This window comes from Lottia gigantea (assembly GCF_000327385.1).
Source record: "Lottia gigantea unplaced genomic scaffold LOTGIsca_61, whole genome shotgun sequence".
Lineage (NCBI taxonomy): Eukaryota > Metazoa > Mollusca > Gastropoda > Lottiidae > Lottia > Lottia gigantea.
Window position 1 is genome coordinate 1,818,989 of NW_008710086.1, and position 21,736 is coordinate 1,840,724.

The following is a 21,736-nucleotide window of genomic DNA, read 5'->3' on the forward strand; positions in this document are numbered from 1 at the left end:
TGTACAAAAAAAACTCAGGAGAAGAATACCATATAAACTGATAGTGACAATGTAAATTGTAGAAACGTTGTGTACAATAAAACTCAGTAGTATTCCATATAAACTGATGATGGCAATGTAAATTGTAGAAACGTTGTGTACAATAAAACTCAGGAGTAGTATTCCATATAAACTGATGATGACAATGTAAATTGTAGAAACGTTGTGTACAATAAAACTCAGTAGTATTCCATATAAACTGATGATGGCAATGTAAATTGTAGAAACGTTGTGTACAATAAAACTCAGGAGTAGTATTCCATATAAACTGATGGGGGAAATGTAAATTATTGAAACGTTGTGTACAATAAAACTCAGTAATATTCCATATAAACTGATGATGACAATGTAAATTGTAGAAACGTTGTGTAAATAAAAAACAGGAAAATTATATTAAAAGTCGAACCGGGAATATAAAACCAAGAATATTATACTATTATAAACTGATGATGACAATGTTAATTGTAGAAACGTTGTGTACAATAAAACTCGAGAGTAGTATACCATTATAATTGTGCTCCGTTATTTTAAGAAATTACAAATTTGTCTAAAGAAATGTTTTATTCGATACACTTGCGCCTATTTTTTCACTGACAATGAACAAGCGAGTAGATCAAATATTTATATCAAGTATCAATTACTAACGGACTAAAAAATAAATAGATCAGAAGATCAATAAAAAATAATCAGAATTTTACACTTTACTAATTAATGATATAGTTTACTGAATCATATTGTTATTTTAGTATTCACCCTTTTTAGAATCACCAGCTGATTGAGAAAGTTAGGGAAGAGATGGTAGTAGATGACAAGTTAACTAAAGTCAGTAGGGTTTTTATAGCACTTGTGTCATTTTCACTAAAACTGCCATTATGAAAAGGTTATGTAGTGTGCCCAACGGCGTGACATGAAGCTTATTAATTAATAAAGGACATACATGTAATTGGGATGTCTGTATAAAGATTTTATGAAAAATTTGCTTAAAAAATCACCTCTGTAATTGAACATTTGCACTATGTGGCCCCCTTTTTCGGACAAACAATCCGAAAACACATTTTCCATGACAAATGGTACCATTTAGAATTGTCAAGAGGAATTGCCCCCAGAAATTTGCCGTTTACTGGCATTAAATCGAGGTACATGGCAACTAAAAAATCCCGTTGCAGTGGACCCCAGTCATCTTGTTTAGCCACTGTGCATGAGCAATATATAAGCTGTAGAAAACCCACCGCAGGAAGTCGAGGGCCATCATTCATATTTTGCATGACATAGTCCAAATTGCAGGTAAGGATTCAGCAGGTCATTTGTACAAGAAGAGACCCATTTTGGATCCTTTGTGCTGAAAATCGTTGCAACATTAAGCATTGGTTCGATTAAAAAGATAATAATAGTAACTACATCGGCATTATACATTGTGAGAGCGGTTTTTAAAAGTCTGATCTTTCAAAGAGGTACAACGTCAAGCTGTTATTTGGAAAATATATGTCAAATATCTCTATTTTAATGAGATCAGAATATTATGGTCATGACTTTAAAATCGTATGAGTATGTAATCCTAAAATCAAAAGTTGTTTTGTTTTTTTCTGGGTCACCTGATATATCCGGGTTGACTGATTATTTGCTCCGGGAAAGAAATCGACACCTAATACTAGATTTTGTCAAAAACAAAGAGAAGTAATTATGAGAGGTGAGAGACATCCTGGGTTGTCAGACAACACGCTGTTTAAAACATCACAAGGTCGAAGAGATGTTGGCCTGACACGCGTAACCGAAAGCTGTGACCGTGGTATCAGAAATACGAACTTACAACATCCATAACGGATATCTCAATATTTTTGATTGACCAAATGATAAGAGTTCAGTTTCATCTGACTCTTTTCAGAATGATCTGTCTCCCAGACGACAACATGCATAGCAACGGACTAAACTACCCGTCTCAATACTACCAGAGCACTCTGTCTTACAAAAAGTAATCTACCATTTGCAAAAACGATTGTTCAGTGATATTATGTTAACTTTAGTTCTTGTGATGCCACCGAAAACTTAATTGAAGTTTAATTGGTTATTTATCTTATCAAATCCTTGACTAGGTCCAGCAAAATACAGAACGCGGAAGGACCTCATTTCATTTCTGAACTTGATTAAGCTTTTTCAGTATGAAATTCAATAACCGCCAAGCTCTTACCTTGGTGACCCTTAGATTCTCTTGATATCATCGATAATGAATCATTAAAATACTTTAGGGACTCTTTCCTTGTCTAGTTAATGTAGATCTACTTTATCATTTACTGAAGGGACTGGCTGCTTTGCCAAGTTAATGTACATTTACCATCATTAGGTTATTTATACTTTAATGATTACAAGTTCATCAGGTTCACCTTTATAACATTAACACAAGCAGTGTGGCTACAGTTTTACCATCAGCTTGATAAAGACAAGAGTACCATCGCCGAAACGTCGCATTGTTAAATACAGCAGTAAATATCCATTGTGTTGTGTTAAAACACACGTAATGTAAAAAGTTATGTGTGCACAACGCTCAGTGATCGATCCACAATATTTTCTGAAAGAAAGTGTCCACTGATAAAGATAGTATTCAATGTAACTCAATGACTATTCGAAGCGAGAAGGGCTTTTTATTCAATATTTTTCATTGCTATTTCTTAATTCAGTGTTTCTTAATAAGTAGCTAATATAAATATTTGTCTTCGATATTTATAAACTATATCGAGAATGCAATTGCTTAACTCCTTGGGTCACTCTGTATTTTCCAAATAACAAGAGACATATTATCCAATATTAGAGATAGAGCACAATAATGGAACTTCGTATAACTCAGTGTAACGGAGAGTGCTCAGCTCGTGATATTAAGTACTTTCACGTACATACCTTTCAAGATTCCTGAATTAGAACATATCCTTCTTTAATCACATTCTATTATCATTTCGTGGTTTTATGTTTCCTGGAAACGGTAAATCAAACCATACAATGTTAGACGTGTCATAGAAATGTATAGATGTATAGGTCTATCAATAAAGTTCTATTCAATGATTGAAATATCTATTCCAACAGTACAAAGATCATTGTCCGGGAACGATAATTAAACATTGATTTTTTGCAGAAAAGTTTCCAGTGGCGAGGTGAAAAGGCTGTGGAAAGGTAAAAGGGGGAGGGGGGGAAGTCGTTGGAAAGGTAAAAAGGGGGCCTTCAATTGGCAGTAGCTATTAACCACTGAGGGAATGAAATTGCATGCAAAGTTTTTTGCTGAGTTGAACAGTCGTTGGAAAGGTAAAAGGGGGCCTTCAATTGGCAGTGACTATTTACCACTGAGGGAATTAAACTGCCCGCAAAGTTCATTGCTGAGGCGAAAAGTTGTTGGAAAGGTAAAAGGGGGGCCTTCAATTGGTAGTGGCCATTTACCAATGAGGGAATCAAACTGCCTGCAAAGTTCATTGCTGAGGTGAAAAGGCTGTGGACAGGTAAAGTGGATCTTCAATTTTGGCAAGGTCCAATGTTTCTTTATAAATATCAAAGAATGGCAATTTTAGATTAAAATTTAATGATGATATTTAAAATCATAAAATCAAAGATGTGGTCAATTATGACAAACAAATATACAGTTTACATTCAACATTGAAACATTTAAGCAATATTTGGCATTTCAAAAATTTAAAGGAATTGTAAAAAGGTTTTCTAAAAAAAATTGTACAAACTGATGGTATCAGTGCCCCCGAAACACATGCCAGTAAAACTTTAGCAAATCTCTTTACAATCCCTTTTATATTATATCATATAGTTTTCTAGAAAATACACCATTCAATCCCCCAGAATCACACTAAGTTACATTAACTCTAGGAATATGTTAAGCAAAACTGCTCTAGTTTCTCAAAATCCTAACTTGAAAAGGCCTTGCTGATCCTGTCATGTGATTGGTCAATCACTAAATTCAATTTTAAAGCTAGTCTGGGGTCTTAATATTGAAATCTTTACCAGAATATTATCCAGATTTTAAGAAATACAATCTGATTGGATAATAAAACTTAGCTTAAGCTCAATTATAGTGATTGACCAATCAGATGACTGGAATATTAAGTCAAGTTTTTGAGAATAAGGCTCAAGACCTTCTCAAACAACATTAAGCATTATAATGAATAACGGAACTCAATTCTATGCTATACTACTAGTTTGTTTTTTTGTACACAATGTTTCATTGTCATCATCTGGTTATATACCATAACAATTATAGTATACCATCAAATTGTGTTCCGTAGTGATCTCTACCCCTAAATGTCACTGAAGGATTAATAAGCATTATATATTATGACTAGGGCATCTATTGTGCTCGATCATTACCAATTTGCATAGACGATAAAAATGATTATGAACCAAACAAAAACACTTATACACATGAGGGCAGACACAAAAGGTTTCATATATTTCCAAGTTCAAATGTCCTACATGAAAGATTAATCAGACAGTCAAAGTAAAAATTCTAATATACATAATGACAAAATTCATTGACTAAAATATGACATCTCCTCCTCAAAACTTTGAAATTTTTGAAACACAGATGACAGAGGTTCAAAATGCATGAGGTGAATTTCACAGAAATGAACCTAGGTTAACTGGTTCTAATCTAAGAATCATATTAAAGTCTACTTTCATCTCCCTCGAAATTACAATCTATTTCTCATTAGATAGCCTCTTAACTGACCACGAAATTACATGATAGATACCCTAGCAACCAGTGAAGCAGCTGTTACCAAGGTTACGTCACCTGACGTTAACATCATACTCTTTAAGTCATGTTACTCAGAGTTCAGGGTATATGACGTTTTGTTTTCTCTAAGTTAAATGTTCAAAGGGATAAAAAATATTAAAAATTATCAAATATACATCTTGGCTAAAATTAATAAAATGATCTAATCTCTTCGAGTTTGTCTTTTCCGTACTTTACTTTGATCTGTCGTATCTTCTGTTGTTTCTTCCTCACCATTTTCTTGTGGGGTGTCGTCCAGCAAATCTGACTCATCCATCTAAAAATACAGTGAAATTCAGAAATTATGGTGGTTGCACCATTTTCATGAAGAAGGGCACAAAAAACCTGAAGGTATCATCTTGTCCAACTGATCAAAGGGAATGGAGATTAACTATAATTCTGCAAATCTTTAGATTAATGCTGAAAGTCCAATCAGGAAATGTTAACCATTCTGAAGTTAAGGGCTACAGCTGTATCTCTGATGTTTGGAATTTGCAAGGTACAACCCATTGTCTCTTCAAAACATTCGAAACTATTTCTACCACGCTTCCTTTTAAATTAAATTGTGTCTTGGACTGGGATTCACTGGCTCATTCACAGCTGTTTGGATACAGTGAACCGCGGTTCCAACTATGTATTAGCATCAAAGAGCAAAACCATTCTGTAACTAAAAACACTACAGTCTGTAGTATTGTGAACGAGTAGAAATAGAGACCTACCTTCTCTGCCTCTGGCTGGACTCGTTGTTGTCTTTGTATGTATTTTGGAGGGAATAATAAATCACAGCAGCAAACTAATATCTACAGAAAAAAATACATCCAAATATTAATTACTGGTTAATCAACTAAATAAAGGAAATTAAACACAACTATTGTTAACATAACAAGCCTAAGTAACAACTTAGATGCATGAGGAACTAGTCTACCAGCTGGACCGTAGCCAAATCTCTTGTCATGGTGTTTGCTGGATTATCCACACCCTTTTACAGATGGCTTAACTGCATTCGGAAGCAAAGTTTTCCCAAGTTGCTCTCTAAACAATTTTCTTGTTTTATACTGTTTTAATAATTATTTAATCAACAAAAAAACTTACCAAACCAAATAGTAAACCAAAAACTATGGTAAGTAGAGCAAAAATAATATAACATCCCCATTCTGGTATTCCATAATCACTAATCATTACATTGTATATATTCTACAAGACAAGGCGAAGGTATAGGAATTGAGTTATGATGATTGGATAAAAACCGTAGCCCATATTACTAGCCAAATATGACATGTTTTGATTGAGTCAAGGGCAATAACTCTATAACTATTTATCCAAAACAAGCTAACTTGATACCCGATGTACATCTCATCAATATATACATGCATACCAAGTTTCATTAAAATTATTGCGTCTATCATGCCAAGAAGCTAAGATATTTTGTCAAAATTTTATATCATAATGAAAATATCATCAGACACTTACTCTGATGACCATAGCAGCTTTAAAAAACATACCCACAGCAGACATTCTGAAAAAAAAATACAATTATACATATGGAGTCTCCTCATATAAACATTTGGAGAATAAAATATCAAGTTTCCCAAAAATCTGTGTGCAAAACTAGGGGGGCAGAGGCCTCCACTCACAGCCCCGAATGCAAGTTTTTTGAGCACTACTCTCATAACTAGGTTAGAAATTTGGGCAATCTCAGATATTTCCCCCTCCCCTCGCAGGTCAACCTGGCTCCATCACTGTGCAAAACTAATTTATATAGTTGGCTTCTACAGTTGGCTTTCCATGGATGGCAAGTTATCTCCCCTCCTCTCTACAGAAACATCATTTAGACTAGCATTTCTTTTTTAATGTACAGTAATTGAAAGGTAATTGAAGTATCTTTTAACTGATCATGAAATTTTTAAAGACTACTCTCTTGTAATGTGAATAGTTTAGAATATATTACCAAAACTAACTATGCATTAGAAAATGAGAAAACACTTTTCATAGTGGACTCCTTCCTATGTTTTTCTGTAAAATTCAGTTTAGCTGGCTACAATAGAATCTGAAGGAGTATAATGATAACATACTGTAAAGATTTTGGGTCTGTTAACCATGATACTGGATCCAACTCTAAATATTTCTTTTCATCTATAAAACTGATGATGTCATTTTCATTTCTCGATCCTGAATACACTCGAAACACTCCGTCTTTTACACTGAAAATATATCATACCAAAATTTAAGTTAAAAATGTCTCTGAATAGATATGCTTTATTAGCTTAACCCTTTGAACCCCAACCGTTACTAAGTTAACGTTAACGTCATACGTTTTTTACTTTTATATGACATTATATTTCATTTCCACTTGGGGTTCAAAGGGTAAATGCTCAAATAAGTGGTGTGGTTTTCTTTTTTGGAGCTGAGTTTATATCATACTACTGTCTGACCATAGAATTTTGCAAAACATTTTTGTATGGATTGAAATTCCAAATCCAAAATACTGATTGTCTCAGCTTGGAGTCCCAAGTTGATGAAAATGACAACCAATAATAGATTTATATTTGAAGAGGTATTCAAGAATATCATTTGTAAATCATAAAAAATAATTCAGTTGTAAGCTCTACTGTGGTCGAAGAAAAAGAACATTAGAAAAGAAGAAGTAAATTAAAGAATTGAAGAAGTCTGCTAAATTCTTAAGTGTAGAAATATTTTTAGAAAAAGGGAGAAACTTACTGGTAGATTGTAGGTAAAGCAGTCACAAAGAACCTTCCACTTAAACCTAGAAAAGAAAAATTCAGTACCAAGTTCATGAAAAATCAAAAACAATAATTTGAAAGCATTAGTTTCAAATTATTGTTTTTGATTTTTTTGATTATGTCTGCTGATATCACACACTGTTGCATTGTGGTCAGTTTATTGTGTGTCCTGCAAAATTATATAGTAACTATGTGAACCATGGTGCTTTCAATTATAATTGGTAATGACACTGTCTAAAACTGTGTTTTAACGTTATATTCAGTTACCTGGGTTTTCTGTGACATCTGTCTGACCAATTCCAACATCCAAATCATCACTCCATTTAGCTAAGGCTTCCCATGTAGACTGGAAATTTTTACATGCAGGGCACCATGGGGCATGGCTGAAAAACAGATTTTATGATGAATTTTCTTGAAGATATCTAACATATGATGTCAATTTGAAGTCTTATTTCTTTGTTTTGACAGCCAATGTCCTGTAGTGTGCAATGAGGAAATTTTAGAAACTACACAGCATGTATCATTAGGCTTACAACAAGTGTTCATTATTTAATTAGGAGTAGGCCTACTAATTGAAAACACTAGACGCTTTTAGTCAGATATTTAGCCAATATAAATATCATAACAAAGCAATACATTGTTTAAAAGACAAACAGTATATCAAAATTTGCCTTTGGGCTAGAACTTGTCAAAGTCATACTATGCATATATGGATGATAAATTTCATAGGAGACACGTCCACGTTTCACTGTACAACATAACTCAAGGTCAATCTACATAAAGCAAATTTGAACAACCTAACATAATATTTCTCTCAAACAATTCAATAAGGGAGTTAATTTAGGAATAAATCCGTTACAATACGAGGAAGAGGAAAAATTAAAACCTCTACTTTCGCTTTAAATTTGTTGATTTTTTAGTTGCAACTTTCCGGACTTATATTTCAAGCATACTCACAATTCCAGCATCCACTCCCCTTTCAAGATATCAGTCCAGTTGTCTTCTGTGATTTCAATTGGTTTGGTGGATTCTTTACTCACACAAAACTCAATAAGATAAACAACAAAGACGGAAATATAAAGTTTCATACTCTTCATCGTGGCCATTATTGACGGTAACAAGTCAATTAGGTCTCAGTTACATTAGTCCACTTCCGGTACTAAATTTCATAGTCAATTCTTCACGTACTATGATTTACAGTGGTAAACTGCTATATCCTAAACTATGTATCAGTCCCCAGTTGTACCTACACTTTATTTTTGTGAAAAAAATTATTTTAGTGAGTTTTTCCCCAAATACGTCTCATAATACATGAAATCAATTACAATTTTCAACTGTTTTCTAATGCAAGTACCTTCCCATACCCCCATTGGGCGGCTTGCGTCTGAGAGCTTTCGCATTTAAATTCTTAGTTCCAACAGTTGTCTCCCTATATTTTGTACTCCCAGTTTCACTGTCAGATTAATATCCTCACACTTCACAAACCAAGAAAATGTTTGACTGTTGGAATGTGCTATCATGCGCCGTGTCAGATCTACTGTCTTAAACAGCTAGTTGGTATGGCACAAGGACTGAATTTGATATATCTAAAGCAATATCCTGTTCTTTTTCCGACTGTATTATGCTCTTGCTGAATTGCTGTTTTAATTCTTTTTTGTCGTGGGCGTGGGGGCCCCTGGATTTGGTTTAGTAAGTCCATATGGTAGTTGAACCATTGCGTTAATCATCTTGACATCCAATAGCCAGCTCGAGAATAACATTGTTAATTTCATAATATATAAGAACAAATTTAAATTCCACATATTATAGTTTTAATCAAAACATTTACTATTGGAATATATACACAATATAAATAGATTAATAGGTCAAGAGACAAAATGCACGTGCAGTATATAATAAAACATTAGACAATGACCTTTAGAAGGCATTTATAAAATCATAAATTAATAAATAGATCAATACAAACAATAAATGTCAAAATAAATTAATACTGTTTTCAATTAACATGTTTGAATACAATAATATAACAAAAATATCACACACGAAACCTCCCTTCCAACTGTTATATTAATCATTAATATAAACAACGCAATCAAATTTCAAAATAGTACCGACAGTTTCAATATTTCAATATGTTAATAAAGATATCAAAAACAACCATTCATTTAAAAGAAAAGATTTGTAATTTCCCACCAAATTTGTGACATTGAGTTTTTACCATAATAAATTTTCTAACAAGGTTGATCAAAAATCGAAGAAAATTTTTAATTTCACTAAATTTTCATACATTGCAATTGATAATGAAAATGTTTGATTTTTGTCGACGAAATGTAAAAATGTACTTCTCTTCGAAATGTTTTTCGTTCAAAGGAAAAAATTGGTTGAGTTGAAACCTCGGTACGTATTTTCATAAAATCAAAGATTGGACTTCCTTTCGGGTTATAAATTTTCAGCTTCTCAAACGCTTCCAGTCTTCCATGCCACTATTCCGACTAACTTTTATACCAACTCTTTATCAGTTCTGAACATTAAGGAACTCTGATACTTGGATGTTTCATGGTGGAAATTTGGACGGAGTAGTTTAGATCGGGAGGGCATTTTGTATTTTGAATCTACTCGGTGTCGATCTTCTACATTATAGCTCATCTGTTCTCGTTTGTCCAGAAAGAGGTTTTCATCGTGTTCATAATGAGGAATTCTTCCCAACTCGGCATTCTGGAAAATATATAAAAGTGATTTTTAAACACTGCACGATTCCTGTCAGTAATCAAAAAAAGATATAAAATTCCAAACGGTCCACTGTGGTAGTTCCACTCTTGCTTTGCAACATATGAAGCTTTAGGTCTGGGCTACGATATGACAGTTGCTGAATGTTATCTATACAAAAACAATACATGACTCCTATCAGTTTATTTAAAAAACAAACCGGTAAATGCATAAAAGGTCCACGATGGTCCAATAGTTAGCGCTCTGAAAAATATTTAGATTCAGATTCTTGGAAACTGTCGATAGTTGGAGAATGGTATACATGTATATGCAAGTCAAAACACGAGCGGAGGATTCCAAAGAAGTTTTTCTGGCTCTTGTGTGTGTATCGGGGACACCATTAGCTTCTATGAGCCGTCTGGTGTTGGCAGTAGGTTATGTATTGAGACAAGTCTCAATGAAAGCACTGGTCGGTGTAATTATAGTAGTACAAACTTAATCTGATTATGACGTATTCTCTTGCTAATACTACTTAGGTTGAATAGTTACGTCATAATCTAATGTCAAAAGTCACAGCCAGAAGAAGTGTAAACTGGTATATTCCGTTGATAAAGGGTTACACTATCCGCTGAATTACGTATATTTTACTTGGAAATTGTTCCCTCACAGTTGCCAAAGTGAAACGCCGCTTGGTACCACAGTGTCGATGCTTACCTTGTTTATGAGTTCACGGTTCCTCATGTCGGTTTTCCATTCCTGTACATACAGCCTCGGAATCATCGGGTGGTTTCTCGAGTAGCTTGGAACTCTGAAAAGAATAAAGTACGTTTCAGTTAACAGTTAAATGGGAATCTGCCTACAATCATGTTATAATTTTTTTTTTGTGTCAAGTCGACAGATGTGGGTCTTAGGCATCATAAAGCTCACCTATATCGAGTTTGGTTTTATTGTCATAGTGGTGAATGACAAAAAAAAATTCTCACAGTACGATATGGTTACTAGTTCAACCATTGGATTAAATATATAGACTATTATCTGTAATCAACTACGTAATTTTTTCAATGATAATTCAATTATTTAATTGATTGGACTGTCGTGTTTTGTAGCAAACCTAATGCGAATATAAATCGGCTGCAACCAGCATTCATTTATCTATACATACATTCATTCATTCATTAACGAGAACCTTTTAAAATAGTATAATAGCGTCCATAGCAACCTTCTTTATATGATATAATTTCACTGTTAACTTTTGAATTACGATAGGTAAATCTAAAATTTAAACATTAATACAAACAATCTCACCTTGATTGGCCATATTGGAACATATTTTTGCCAAAATTCTCGTTGTAAGTTCCTCCAGACATGATGATTTTCTCGCTGAGATTCGGTAACTAATGAAATAACCCACTGACCTTCGACCTAATAAACAATTTTGTCACGTGATATAATGCTAGTCACGTGATGATTTATTACTCTCGCGAGACCTCATTGAACGTGATCATAACAAAGATGGCTGCTAATTTTTACAGATTGTCAATTTTATGATTAAAATAATTATAATCGTAAAAAGATTCAACTGTAATTTGTTTGTTAGATATGCATATTGTAAGTGATCCATCTTAAGATTCCTTTTAACAAGTTTTTGTTACTGACAAACTGGCGAGGAAGATGTAAACTTTGACAGATTTCGTGAATCGAACTTGACCCATTTTTTCCCTTTCCTCCTGTCCTGTCCCTGTTTTCTCATCGCGTAGACTTAGCGGATATTTTTTTTCCATAAAATTTCATGTGAGCTAGATCTATATACTTTTTCAATGTTATTGAAATCAAAATATGTTCATGTGATGTTCTGTTGAGTCTTCATTATAGGGCTACGATAGGAGATATTCTGATCAAAAAAGGGCTGCGATACCACTATTTGATTAGTGTAGGGTAACTAAAGGTTTCTAACTTAACCTGACATCATTTACTGGGTAAAGTCAAATAAATGGTGGTGGTGGGTTTTTAACATGGTCGGCATGTAAAAGTCTGGTGACCTTAATTAAGTTTTTTATCCTCATTATTTCAGCTGACCTAGCTATAAATTAAGATTTAAGTCTTGAAAGATCAATGTGAACCTTAGTTGTATCCTTGTAAAATATTGCTGTTTCTTTCTCTATTTTTGTTACCTCAAAATAGTACCATAATAATTTACAATACCTGACAACCTGCTTTTGTTAATTTCACCGTTTTCTACCCCTACTGAGTGATTAAAAACATTTGGCAGATTGATTATTTAAAGGTTCTGGCTATAAATATCCTGATTCTTGTTATTGAAAGAAAGCGTTGACATGTGAATTCATAACTGATTTGGGACAGAAAAACAATTAAAGTTGTTATTAGTTTGGTAACATGTGCGCTGTTAATAATATTTAATTAATGTGACAAATATGAAGTATTTTACAGAACAACAAGTCATTTCATTTGTCCAAAAAATTACAATCAAACTTGGCTTTAAAACTATAATACCACTTACCTACATCATCAAAAAGTTGGGAGATTTTTTGCAGTTCTCACATTGATGATGTGGTAATTTGAACGGTCAATTCGATTGCATTTGTTTGTTAATAATTAGTGTAAAGAGGTTTTCTAAACTTTTTATGAATAACTGGAAGGCTGATAACAATGATTTACACCATTGCAGTTTTACAGCTATGTATGTGGGTCTTGCAATTCGAATTGAATTGATTTTTTATGACGTCAATCCCTTAAATGTTGTTAATTATTAATTAGCAGCTTTTGCGATAGTGGTGACTTAGAATGCTTTTAAGCATTCATATAATTACTGGAACTACAGACATCTGACTGAAAATTAGCAGCTATAAATGACCACGATACACTTATATAAAGTTGTGAAAACCTCTAAACAATCCCTTTAATTACTTCTGTTTGTGGTTTCTGTAATTCATAAACACTCATTCAGATTGAGATGGTGTTTCTCTAAAACAGTTGAGTTTTATTCCAGCTTTCTCTTTCTTTTTTGATGTTATGATTTTTCCATATTTTTTTTTTTTATTCCTTTGTTGCTATTATTTTAATCTTTCAATATTTTTCTATTTGAAATTCTTTACCTTATACTTTTTTTTTTTTTTCTTTTTTCAGAATAATTGTGTTTTTTATTATTCCTGATGGAGAATAATATCGTTAGAGAGTTTCAAAATTTACGAGTTTTTTCCAATGGTAACATCATTATTATGGATCAGCTTGTAAAAGACTTATCAAGTGCTTTAGATGAATCATCACGTGGTCACAGACAGCTGTCGGAAAATGTCTCCCCTAATATTTATACTTGTCGACCACATAAAAAACGTCGGGGAAAGAAAAGACGGTCGGATTTACATTTGTTAAAAGATTGCGGTACTATCAGTGAAGCTTCTGAAAGCAGTATTGATGATTCTATAAGGAACTATATGGATATCTTGGCCCAAACCAGTGATTCCGATGATATTTCAAAACACATGCATAGACTTGGCGTCCCAATAACAGATGCTGTACCCCCTGTAGAATCAGATTCTGTGACAGAAAATTTCTCCCCAACACGACCTCAAAGGCGACGTAGGAAATACAAGCGAATGGCTATAGATTCTACGTTTGATGATAATGAAATTGAAGAGATGAAGCCAGACCATGATACAACGTTACAAGATATAAATCAAGGAAGTGGAGACTGTCAAAGACAAGAAGGGGAACAATTCGTTCTGGGAAAACGTAAACGGAATACCAAATGTCGTCATGATTCATTCTCTCAACCCTCTACTAGCCAGGATTGTCAAGAGTTGATGGAACAGGAACAGTATTCTCAGTAAGTTTTAGATTTTTAGATTTTCCATGGTGTGGTAAGCTTTGGGGCCTATACTTGATGTCCGACAAAGGCTAATTGCAGTCAGACATTTTGGCAGCACAGTCGGTGATGTCCGGCATATATGGGCAAATCACGATCCCTGCTTTGGGCATATGTGAACTCTTTTTCCATACATGGAACATTCTTTTACAGTTCTTTTACAATAATAGATATATCATGCATCCAGTATTTGTAGAAAAATAAAGAATATTCAGAGAAATGTGATTATCAGAGCTAGAGTTTCTAATAGGTTCACAATATTATTTTATATTTTAACAGAGAAAGTAGTTCACTAAGTTCAAGTGAAACAGAGAGTGACGGTGGTATTGTCACTAATGATGAGGCCAGAGAAGGTTAGTGTAAATGTATATAACATAATTCTGGAAGGCAATTACTAATTTCATTTCAGCGACGTTTCAACAAGACCCTCTAGTCTTTATCAAACTATACTAACAAACTTTACTACATGACATTCAAGGGGTATAAATGTAGACAGGTTAAAGTTGTATTTTTGAAGTCAATTCAAGCTTACCGAAATGTAACAGTCTATAGCACTCAATTTCCCCAAACTGTACAGATAAAACTTGACCAAATAATTGTACTGAAGTGATTCTCAAAGTCACTTATTTTAATAGTATTAGATGGTGATGCGAACATAGTCTTATGAAAGCACTGGCCCAGGTACAAAGAAAAGATTTATGGTAAAACAAGGTGCAAGTTAAGATAATTAGATACCTACGGATGTCTCTGTAATACTATCTGTGGTAGTATCATCGTCTTCTGTATCAATAATCATCTACAGATAAAACCAAAATCTTTTCATGTACCTAATTAATTAATTAATTAATATGAATGGTCATTGTTTGATAGTCTAGTTATTCTATGCTGAAATATGTAAATTGGTTTAAAATTATTGGTGTGGTTGTATTCACTGACCTGTACAGTCTTGGTGTGTCATTTTGATAAAGTATTACTTCATAAAATTGTGTTATTTAGTTATAATGTGTCAACTTGAAGTTAATTTACCAATAATTTATTTTCCAGCTGATGATGAACAGAGTGATTTTTTCCACGAACCAGGACCGGTTTGTGGAATACCAACGATCATACCCTGGTGGGAAAATAAACATGACGATCATAGATTCTCCTCAGGGGTCTCATTTCAACGTCTCATCTCAAAAACATTAGAAAATCTACCAAGATCTCAACTTAATATACGCAGTCGCGTCAGTCGACTTTTACTAACTGTAAGTGACATTAAATAAGTTTCATTCAGTCTCGAAATATCAGAGCTGTTAATATCTTTTGAAATTTCCTCATTGCACACTGCACGATGTTGTCTGTCTTTATCAACCCACATTGGCGTAGAAAGTGTTTTAAATTTCCATCCTTTCATTCGAATTTTCAATGTCTGGCATCTTAAGCTAGACTGGATATAATTTGCCAGGCCACAATAAATGATGGTTTCAGTGGAAACTGTAAAAGTGTGTTGAATAGAATACCGATACACCATATCTAACATCAACTTGCTTGATTTTGGCCTCAAATTTGTCATCAAATGTTATAATGAAGAAAACGATTATTTATTTTCAGAATGGAAGAGAAATCCGTGTAGGAAGAAGAAAATTGAAAGAAAAGGTAGAAACTAATGATATTTAAATTTGAATAAAGGCCATGGTTCACCATTTTTGAAGGTCAATCCTACCTCGGTCTCAAAAACAAAAATTGTTGTATTGAAAGCTAATCATTAAGTAGTGTTCAGAGCTTAACGTAGAAATTTTAGCCTTCTTGGCCATGTTTATTTATAATAGCTGTGCTTGAATATTACATGGCAAGCTGGTAATAAAAAAAGAAGGCGATCAAATTCCTTTTCGTTTCATTTCAAAGCTGCTGTCCTTATGTTTATTGTAGAACTGAAATACGTGCCTACAGCACAAGATGATCTCGTGTTTATGGAGTTATATTATATTGTAGATACCTGGTTATTCCATGACATCTTACATCCAGGATCGTGAGAAATGGATGTTATCTGGTCCCTACCCACAACTAACTAATGGTGCTAATCAATCATACGATATCAAACGACAGAGGTTAACTCCGCCCCCTAGTCCTGAATATAAAGATATTGGTAAGTAGAGGTTAACTCCGCCCCTTAGTCCTGAATATAAAGATATTGGTAAGTAGAGGTTAACTCCACCCCCTAGTCCTGAATATAAAGATATTGGTAAGTAGAGGTTAACCCCGCCCGCTAGTCCTGAATATAAAGATATTGGTAAGTAGAGGTTAACTCCGCCCCTTAGTCCTGAATATAAAGATATTGGTAAGTAGAGGTTAACTCCGCCCCTTAGTCCTGAATATACAGATATTGGTAAGTAGAGATTGACCCCGCCCGCTAGTCCTGAATATAAAGATATTGGTAAGTAGAGGTTAACTCCGCCCCCTAGTCCTGAATATAAAGATATTGGTAAGTAGAGGTTAACTCAGCCCCCTAGTCCTGAATATAAAGATATTGGTAAGTAGAGGTTAACTCCGCCCCCTAGTCCCCCCTTCTGAAATCTGCTAGTGTCTGCTGATCTTAAATGCTTACCCCTCCATTTATAGATAATGTTTTGTTTTTCAGCCTCCACCAGTAAGAGTTCTAGTGCAAGGAATAAAAGTCGAGATGTCACCCCAGTATTATTATCATCACCTAGGAAATCAGATGAAATGGAGAGCACCAGTATTTCAGATCATTGATCATAATCTTTCACTAGGGCAAAATTTGGGGAGGGGGAGGGGGTGAGGGGGGTGGGGGTAAATATCTGGTTCACATCTCACATTTCAGTGAAACTTATGACCTCTATTTTTAGTCGCAACTATACGCAACTGATAATCACTATGGTGTCCCCATGTAAATCATTCGATTATCATAAATCTTAGTTTAAAAGGGGCACTGTAGTAGGGTATGGAAAATGGGTGTGGTTATTAGGGGGGGGGGGGGGACAGAGACCTGTATGATTCACATTCATATCACCCGGTAAAATTAGATTAAATAAGAGAGTAACAGTATTGATTATTATATGTATAGTTTTAATAGGGCGATGTAGTGGGGTAAGGGAAAGTAGAGTTGGGGGTGAGGGGTGGTTTAGAATCAGCATGCATAATAAAATTGATGTGGGAAGGCAAAAGATGTAAGAACTCACATCTAAATCAGCCTCTTTTAGGTTGCCTTGAATCTTTTTATTTTGAGAATTATAGAGCCTGCATTTTATAAGGTGGATTCCTAAAGGTGCAGGCACATGAGCAGTCTTGGTTGGAGACTTCTGCCGATTAGAGTCTTTTCTTGAGTTCCAACGACTGGCACGGGCACATGAGGAGACAAAAGTCTCCAGTCTGTCATTCTCCACCTTGTCAATAATCACGTGTGGAGCATGCAATTGAAAGGAAAAGGAATCTGATTGGATGATGACGGTCTGTCTTGCAGACGATAAAACTACCGAAACAATTTTCAAACTGGTTTGATATTATAAATCCTGTCGACGACACGATAATCTTGTCGTGGAAGCACAGGCACAGGCAAGATTTTACTAAAGATTTGTGCGGGGACAAAAATCTCCAACCAAGACCGCTCGTGTGCCGGCACCTTTAGAACACGCATTGTACATGTTAGAGATGTTTTGCTATAATTGTTTAAACTGTTAATATAATTATGTTTTTGACCTAAGTCTGTTTATTTTACCAAATAAAGTAACTTAATTTTAACTATCCAAGTTGTCCCTAATGATAGAAGATTTGTTAGAGGATGTGTCTTTGTTACTAATATGGATTTATAATTGTAATATATTTTGTGAATATGGTGTAATTCTATTAGAATTTTCAATGCCTGTATTAGGACACTTTATTTGTTTGCTTAACCAGCTGATAGAGCTGAATTCCCAGTTAAGTTTGCTTAACCAGCTGATAGAGCTGAATTCCCTGTTAAGTTTGCTTAACCAGCTGATAGAGCTGAATTCCCTGTTAAGTTTGCTTAACCAGCTGATAGAGCTGAATTCCCAGTTAAGTTTGCTTTACCAGCTGATAGAGCTGAATTCCCTGTTAAGTTTGCTTTACCAGCTGATAGAGCTGAATTCCCTGTTAAGTTTGCTTTACCAGCTGATAGAGCTGAATTCCCTGTTAAGTTTGCTTAACCAGCTGATAGAGCTAAATTCCCTGTTAAGTTTGCTTTACCAGCTGATAGAGCTGAATTCCCTGTTAAGTTTGCTTAACCAGCTGATAGAGCTGAATTCCCTGTTAAGTTTGCTTTACCAGCTGATAGAGTTCAATTCCCTGTTAAGTTTGCTTTACAGGCTGATAGAGCTGAATTCCCTGTTAAGTTGTTTTAAGAGCTGATAGAGCTGAATTTCAGTTAACCATTTGTATTGCTTTGCCAGCTGATAGAGCTTACAGTAAACTTTATCAGCTGATAAGAGCTTAATTTGGCATGCTTTAGTAGCTGATAAGCCTTTTTTCAGCTATAATACTGAATTTTTTTAGCAGCTAATAGCTCAATTCAAGCTACCCTGTAGACTGGCTTGATCATGTTTCCAACCATGTTCCTGAAGCAACAATACATAATAATGAAGTGAATAATGCTACCGTTGCTTAATGAACAAGTCGTTTATTTTCTTATTTATGTTCACATTTTTACGCTGTTTAATATAAAATCGAAGCTTTTAAAAATGAATTACTAGTAATCTTCTGTTGGTGTTTATTTCTATATGTGCCATTTATTCTTTGTTTTTGTTTGCCTACATGAAAGTGGGATGAATTTTGCAGTCATCCTTCTTTGCCTATGAGGTTTTTGATTGCTGGTCCAATGGACATGGTTTTTTAAGTTTTTAGAGACACTAATTATTTTAGTTAGTGTAATTGAGAATAAATTATATTATAAATAATAGTTTTAATTGCATGGTTTAACTGCAAAGAATTTTTAGTCTGTCGCTATAATACAATATTTAGTATGTTTAAGTATTTGTCTAGAAATTGCCTTTATGTTAGGTAGAATAAATACAAGTAATAACATTGAACAATAGATGCATGAAAATGTTTACAGATCATGGATGGCAAGTGGAGTCTTTTGTAGAAAAAAAACACAAAATGAAACTAAAATTAGATTGGATTTTTGGTTTGTAAATAATTGTTGAAATTGATTTTATATCTATTTTTAATCATCCTGCATTATCATTTTGTGTTTCTACAATAACATGGTTTTATCAAACCTTTTTATTGCTCATCTTTGAAGTCTCCACATTATTTGCAATTGACAAGGTATTTTTTTAAATCCTGTATCCCATGAGATTTTTAAGAGTAACATTTTCAGGTCATCATTTTGAGTTTTTATTTAAGATGGGTTTCCTTATTTTTTAGTGTCAAATTAAGCAAACTATTTGATTAATTGTTGTTTCTAATGAATTTTCATGTAAACTTAATCATATCATTAAGAGTTTTAACTGATCAAAACCTTTCTTGATCGTTCACTCATTGGAATAATTTAGCTAATAATGAATTAATTATGAACATGAGACAAACTGGTATTTTTCCAAGTCATTAGAACACCTCTACTTTCTATTCATAAATGAAAATAAGGGAACCCATCTTTAACCATGCATTAACACTGTCTCTCCCCTGGTTTTTAACTTATTTCATGTCATTGTTTCTTCAAGTATCAATAAATATATCATTATTTTTAATATTTTCTTTATTTTGGGTCGACTACCATGGTGAAGCAGAGATACATCCAGATTGGATTCAAAACACTGACATGATTATTGTTAGGTAGTGTAAGTAGAAATGGAAAGAATAATTCAACCTTGTTTTGTTTCAATTTCTATTTATTCTACCTACGAATAAAGTGGACTGCTCGTGATTTTGAATTGGACCAGAATGTAACAAAATATCTGTCTTCAACTATAACTACTCGGAGTACTCAGAGTTTTTTAAACTAGTCTAAGAAGGAAATCAATCGGGACCAGAAAATGATGTCGGATTGCGCAGAATGTCTGACTAATCAGATGTCGCATATCCCATATCATAACTATTATTATTGTTCTTACAACATTGAGTCATCATTGTACAACAGAGGTGGCATACTGTTGTTATAACAACAGAGAGCTGTCATTATACCACTAACATACTTTACAATCTGTTGGCTAGTAGTACAACTCTACTCTGTTAAGTGTTTGACTAAATCAACATAATGGTTCTGTACATTCCTTCATTCTTACTGAAAAAGTGTTTATAAGTCCAAGTACAGCCACAATACATGGGCACATGGCACTGCTATGGTGTCAGTGACAGCTGCCTGTCAACTGTGTAGTATGCTCCAACACCCCCCTAAATCAATTGACAACTGGTTTGCCAAATTTTTGAGAATCCACAAGCAGATTTGAATTAACCAACTATCATTAATAATACATTACCAAGGAAATAAGACACCCTTCCAGTCTTTGATGAAATATTTTATTTTTCCATAATAAACAATTTGTCATAGATATTAACCAACATTTGGGGACCAATTGTAGGAAATTGGCAATAAAAGTCAGGCTTGTATACTGTTTGTTATCATCTATGCTACTCTTGAATACACCCAAGTCTAGAGTGTTTCATGAGAACTTTACAGAGCCCTCGACAGAAAGTCAATTGACTGAATTCGGTGGCGTTCAATCCAACCAAGGAATATTGGCTTTTGCAGTCAAGGTATAAGTACGAAATTCGTAATAGAGTGACATTGTGAAGATGTGCTAGAGTGTGAATGGTCTCTAGATGTGCTCAACCAATATCTATGACTGACTATACATGTATTAAAATGCCCTACAGTTGTAAACAAAATGAATTTATCTACAGTTGTAAACAAAATGAATTTATCTACAGCTGTAAACAAAATGAATTTATCTACAGTTGTAAACAAAATGAATTTATCTACAGTTGTAAACAAAATGAATTTATCTACAGTTGTAAACAAAATGAATTTATCTACAGTTGTAAACAAAATGAATTTATCTACAGCTGTAAACAAAAAGAATTTATCTACAGTTGTAAACAAAATGAATCTATCTACAGTTGTAAACAAAATGAATTTATCTACAGTTGTAAACAAAATGAATTTATCTACAGTTGTAAACAAAATGAATTTATCTACAGTTGTAAACAAAATGAATTTATCTACAGTTGTAAACAAAATGAATTTATCTACAGTTGTAAACAAAATGAATTTATCTACAGTTGTAAACAAAATGAATTTATCTACAGTTGTAAACAAAATGAATTTATCTACAGTTGTAAACAAAATGAATTTATCTACAGTTGTAAACAAAATGAATTTATCTACATTCTACAGAACTGAGTGAAATATATATACAGTTTGAATTTATCTACATACAAATGAGTGAAATATATTTACAATTACAATATACTGATAATATTATCAATACATGAAACAGAATGTGTATTTAACATAGAGATTCATAATGGGATATTTACAATTATAGTTATATTATGTTTTATTGATAAATTATTGATATAATAACATTGTGGATCACATGTTAATAGGTGAAACAAGAAACTTTCTCTGTGATCATATGCCTACATACC

At 33.6% G+C, this 21,736-nt stretch overlaps 4 protein-coding genes across 4 annotated transcripts; 2 read left to right on the plus strand and 2 right to left on the minus strand.

Annotated features, from left to right (window-relative positions):
- Positions 1-4,961: 4,961 nt before the first annotated feature.
- Positions 4,962-8,645, minus strand: LOTGIDRAFT_235240 (hypothetical protein; the record flags this gene model as incomplete). The annotated part of the gene is made up of 8 exons (XM_009064309.1): positions 4,962-5,075; positions 5,518-5,598; positions 5,891-5,992; positions 6,269-6,314; positions 6,871-6,999; positions 7,517-7,562; positions 7,807-7,922; positions 8,497-8,645. The coding sequence occupies 8 exons, from the start codon at positions 8,643-8,645 to the stop codon at positions 4,962-4,964; spliced, it is 783 nt and encodes a 260-aa protein (XP_009062557.1).
- Positions 8,646-9,329: 684 nt separating this feature from the next.
- Positions 9,330-11,641, minus strand: LOTGIDRAFT_235241 (hypothetical protein). The gene is made up of 3 exons (XM_009064310.1): positions 11,551-11,641; positions 10,960-11,053; positions 9,330-10,254 (listed from the first exon to the last, which is right to left on the minus strand). Exons 1-3 carry the CDS (start codon positions 11,610-11,612, stop codon positions 10,039-10,041), a joined length of 372 nt encoding a protein of 123 aa, XP_009062558.1. The 5' UTR covers positions 11,613-11,641; the 3' UTR covers positions 9,330-10,038.
- A 1,774-nt stretch (positions 11,642-13,415) lies between these two features.
- On the plus strand, positions 13,416-16,864 carry LOTGIDRAFT_166870 (hypothetical protein; the record flags this gene model as incomplete). The annotated part of the gene is made up of 6 exons (XM_009064311.1): positions 13,416-14,089; positions 14,408-14,481; positions 15,173-15,375; positions 15,722-15,766; positions 16,103-16,256; positions 16,749-16,864. 6 exons carry the CDS (start codon positions 13,416-13,418, stop codon positions 16,862-16,864), a joined length of 1,266 nt encoding a protein of 421 aa, XP_009062559.1.
- Positions 16,865-18,016: 1,152 nt separating this feature from the next.
- Positions 18,017-21,465, plus strand: LOTGIDRAFT_194748 (hypothetical protein; the record flags this gene model as incomplete). Its single annotated transcript, XM_009064312.1, has 2 exons — positions 18,017-18,128; positions 20,963-21,465. A coding segment is annotated over exon 2 (492 nt), but the record flags the coding sequence as incomplete, so codon positions are not given.
- Between the last annotated feature and the right edge of the window lie 271 nt (positions 21,466-21,736).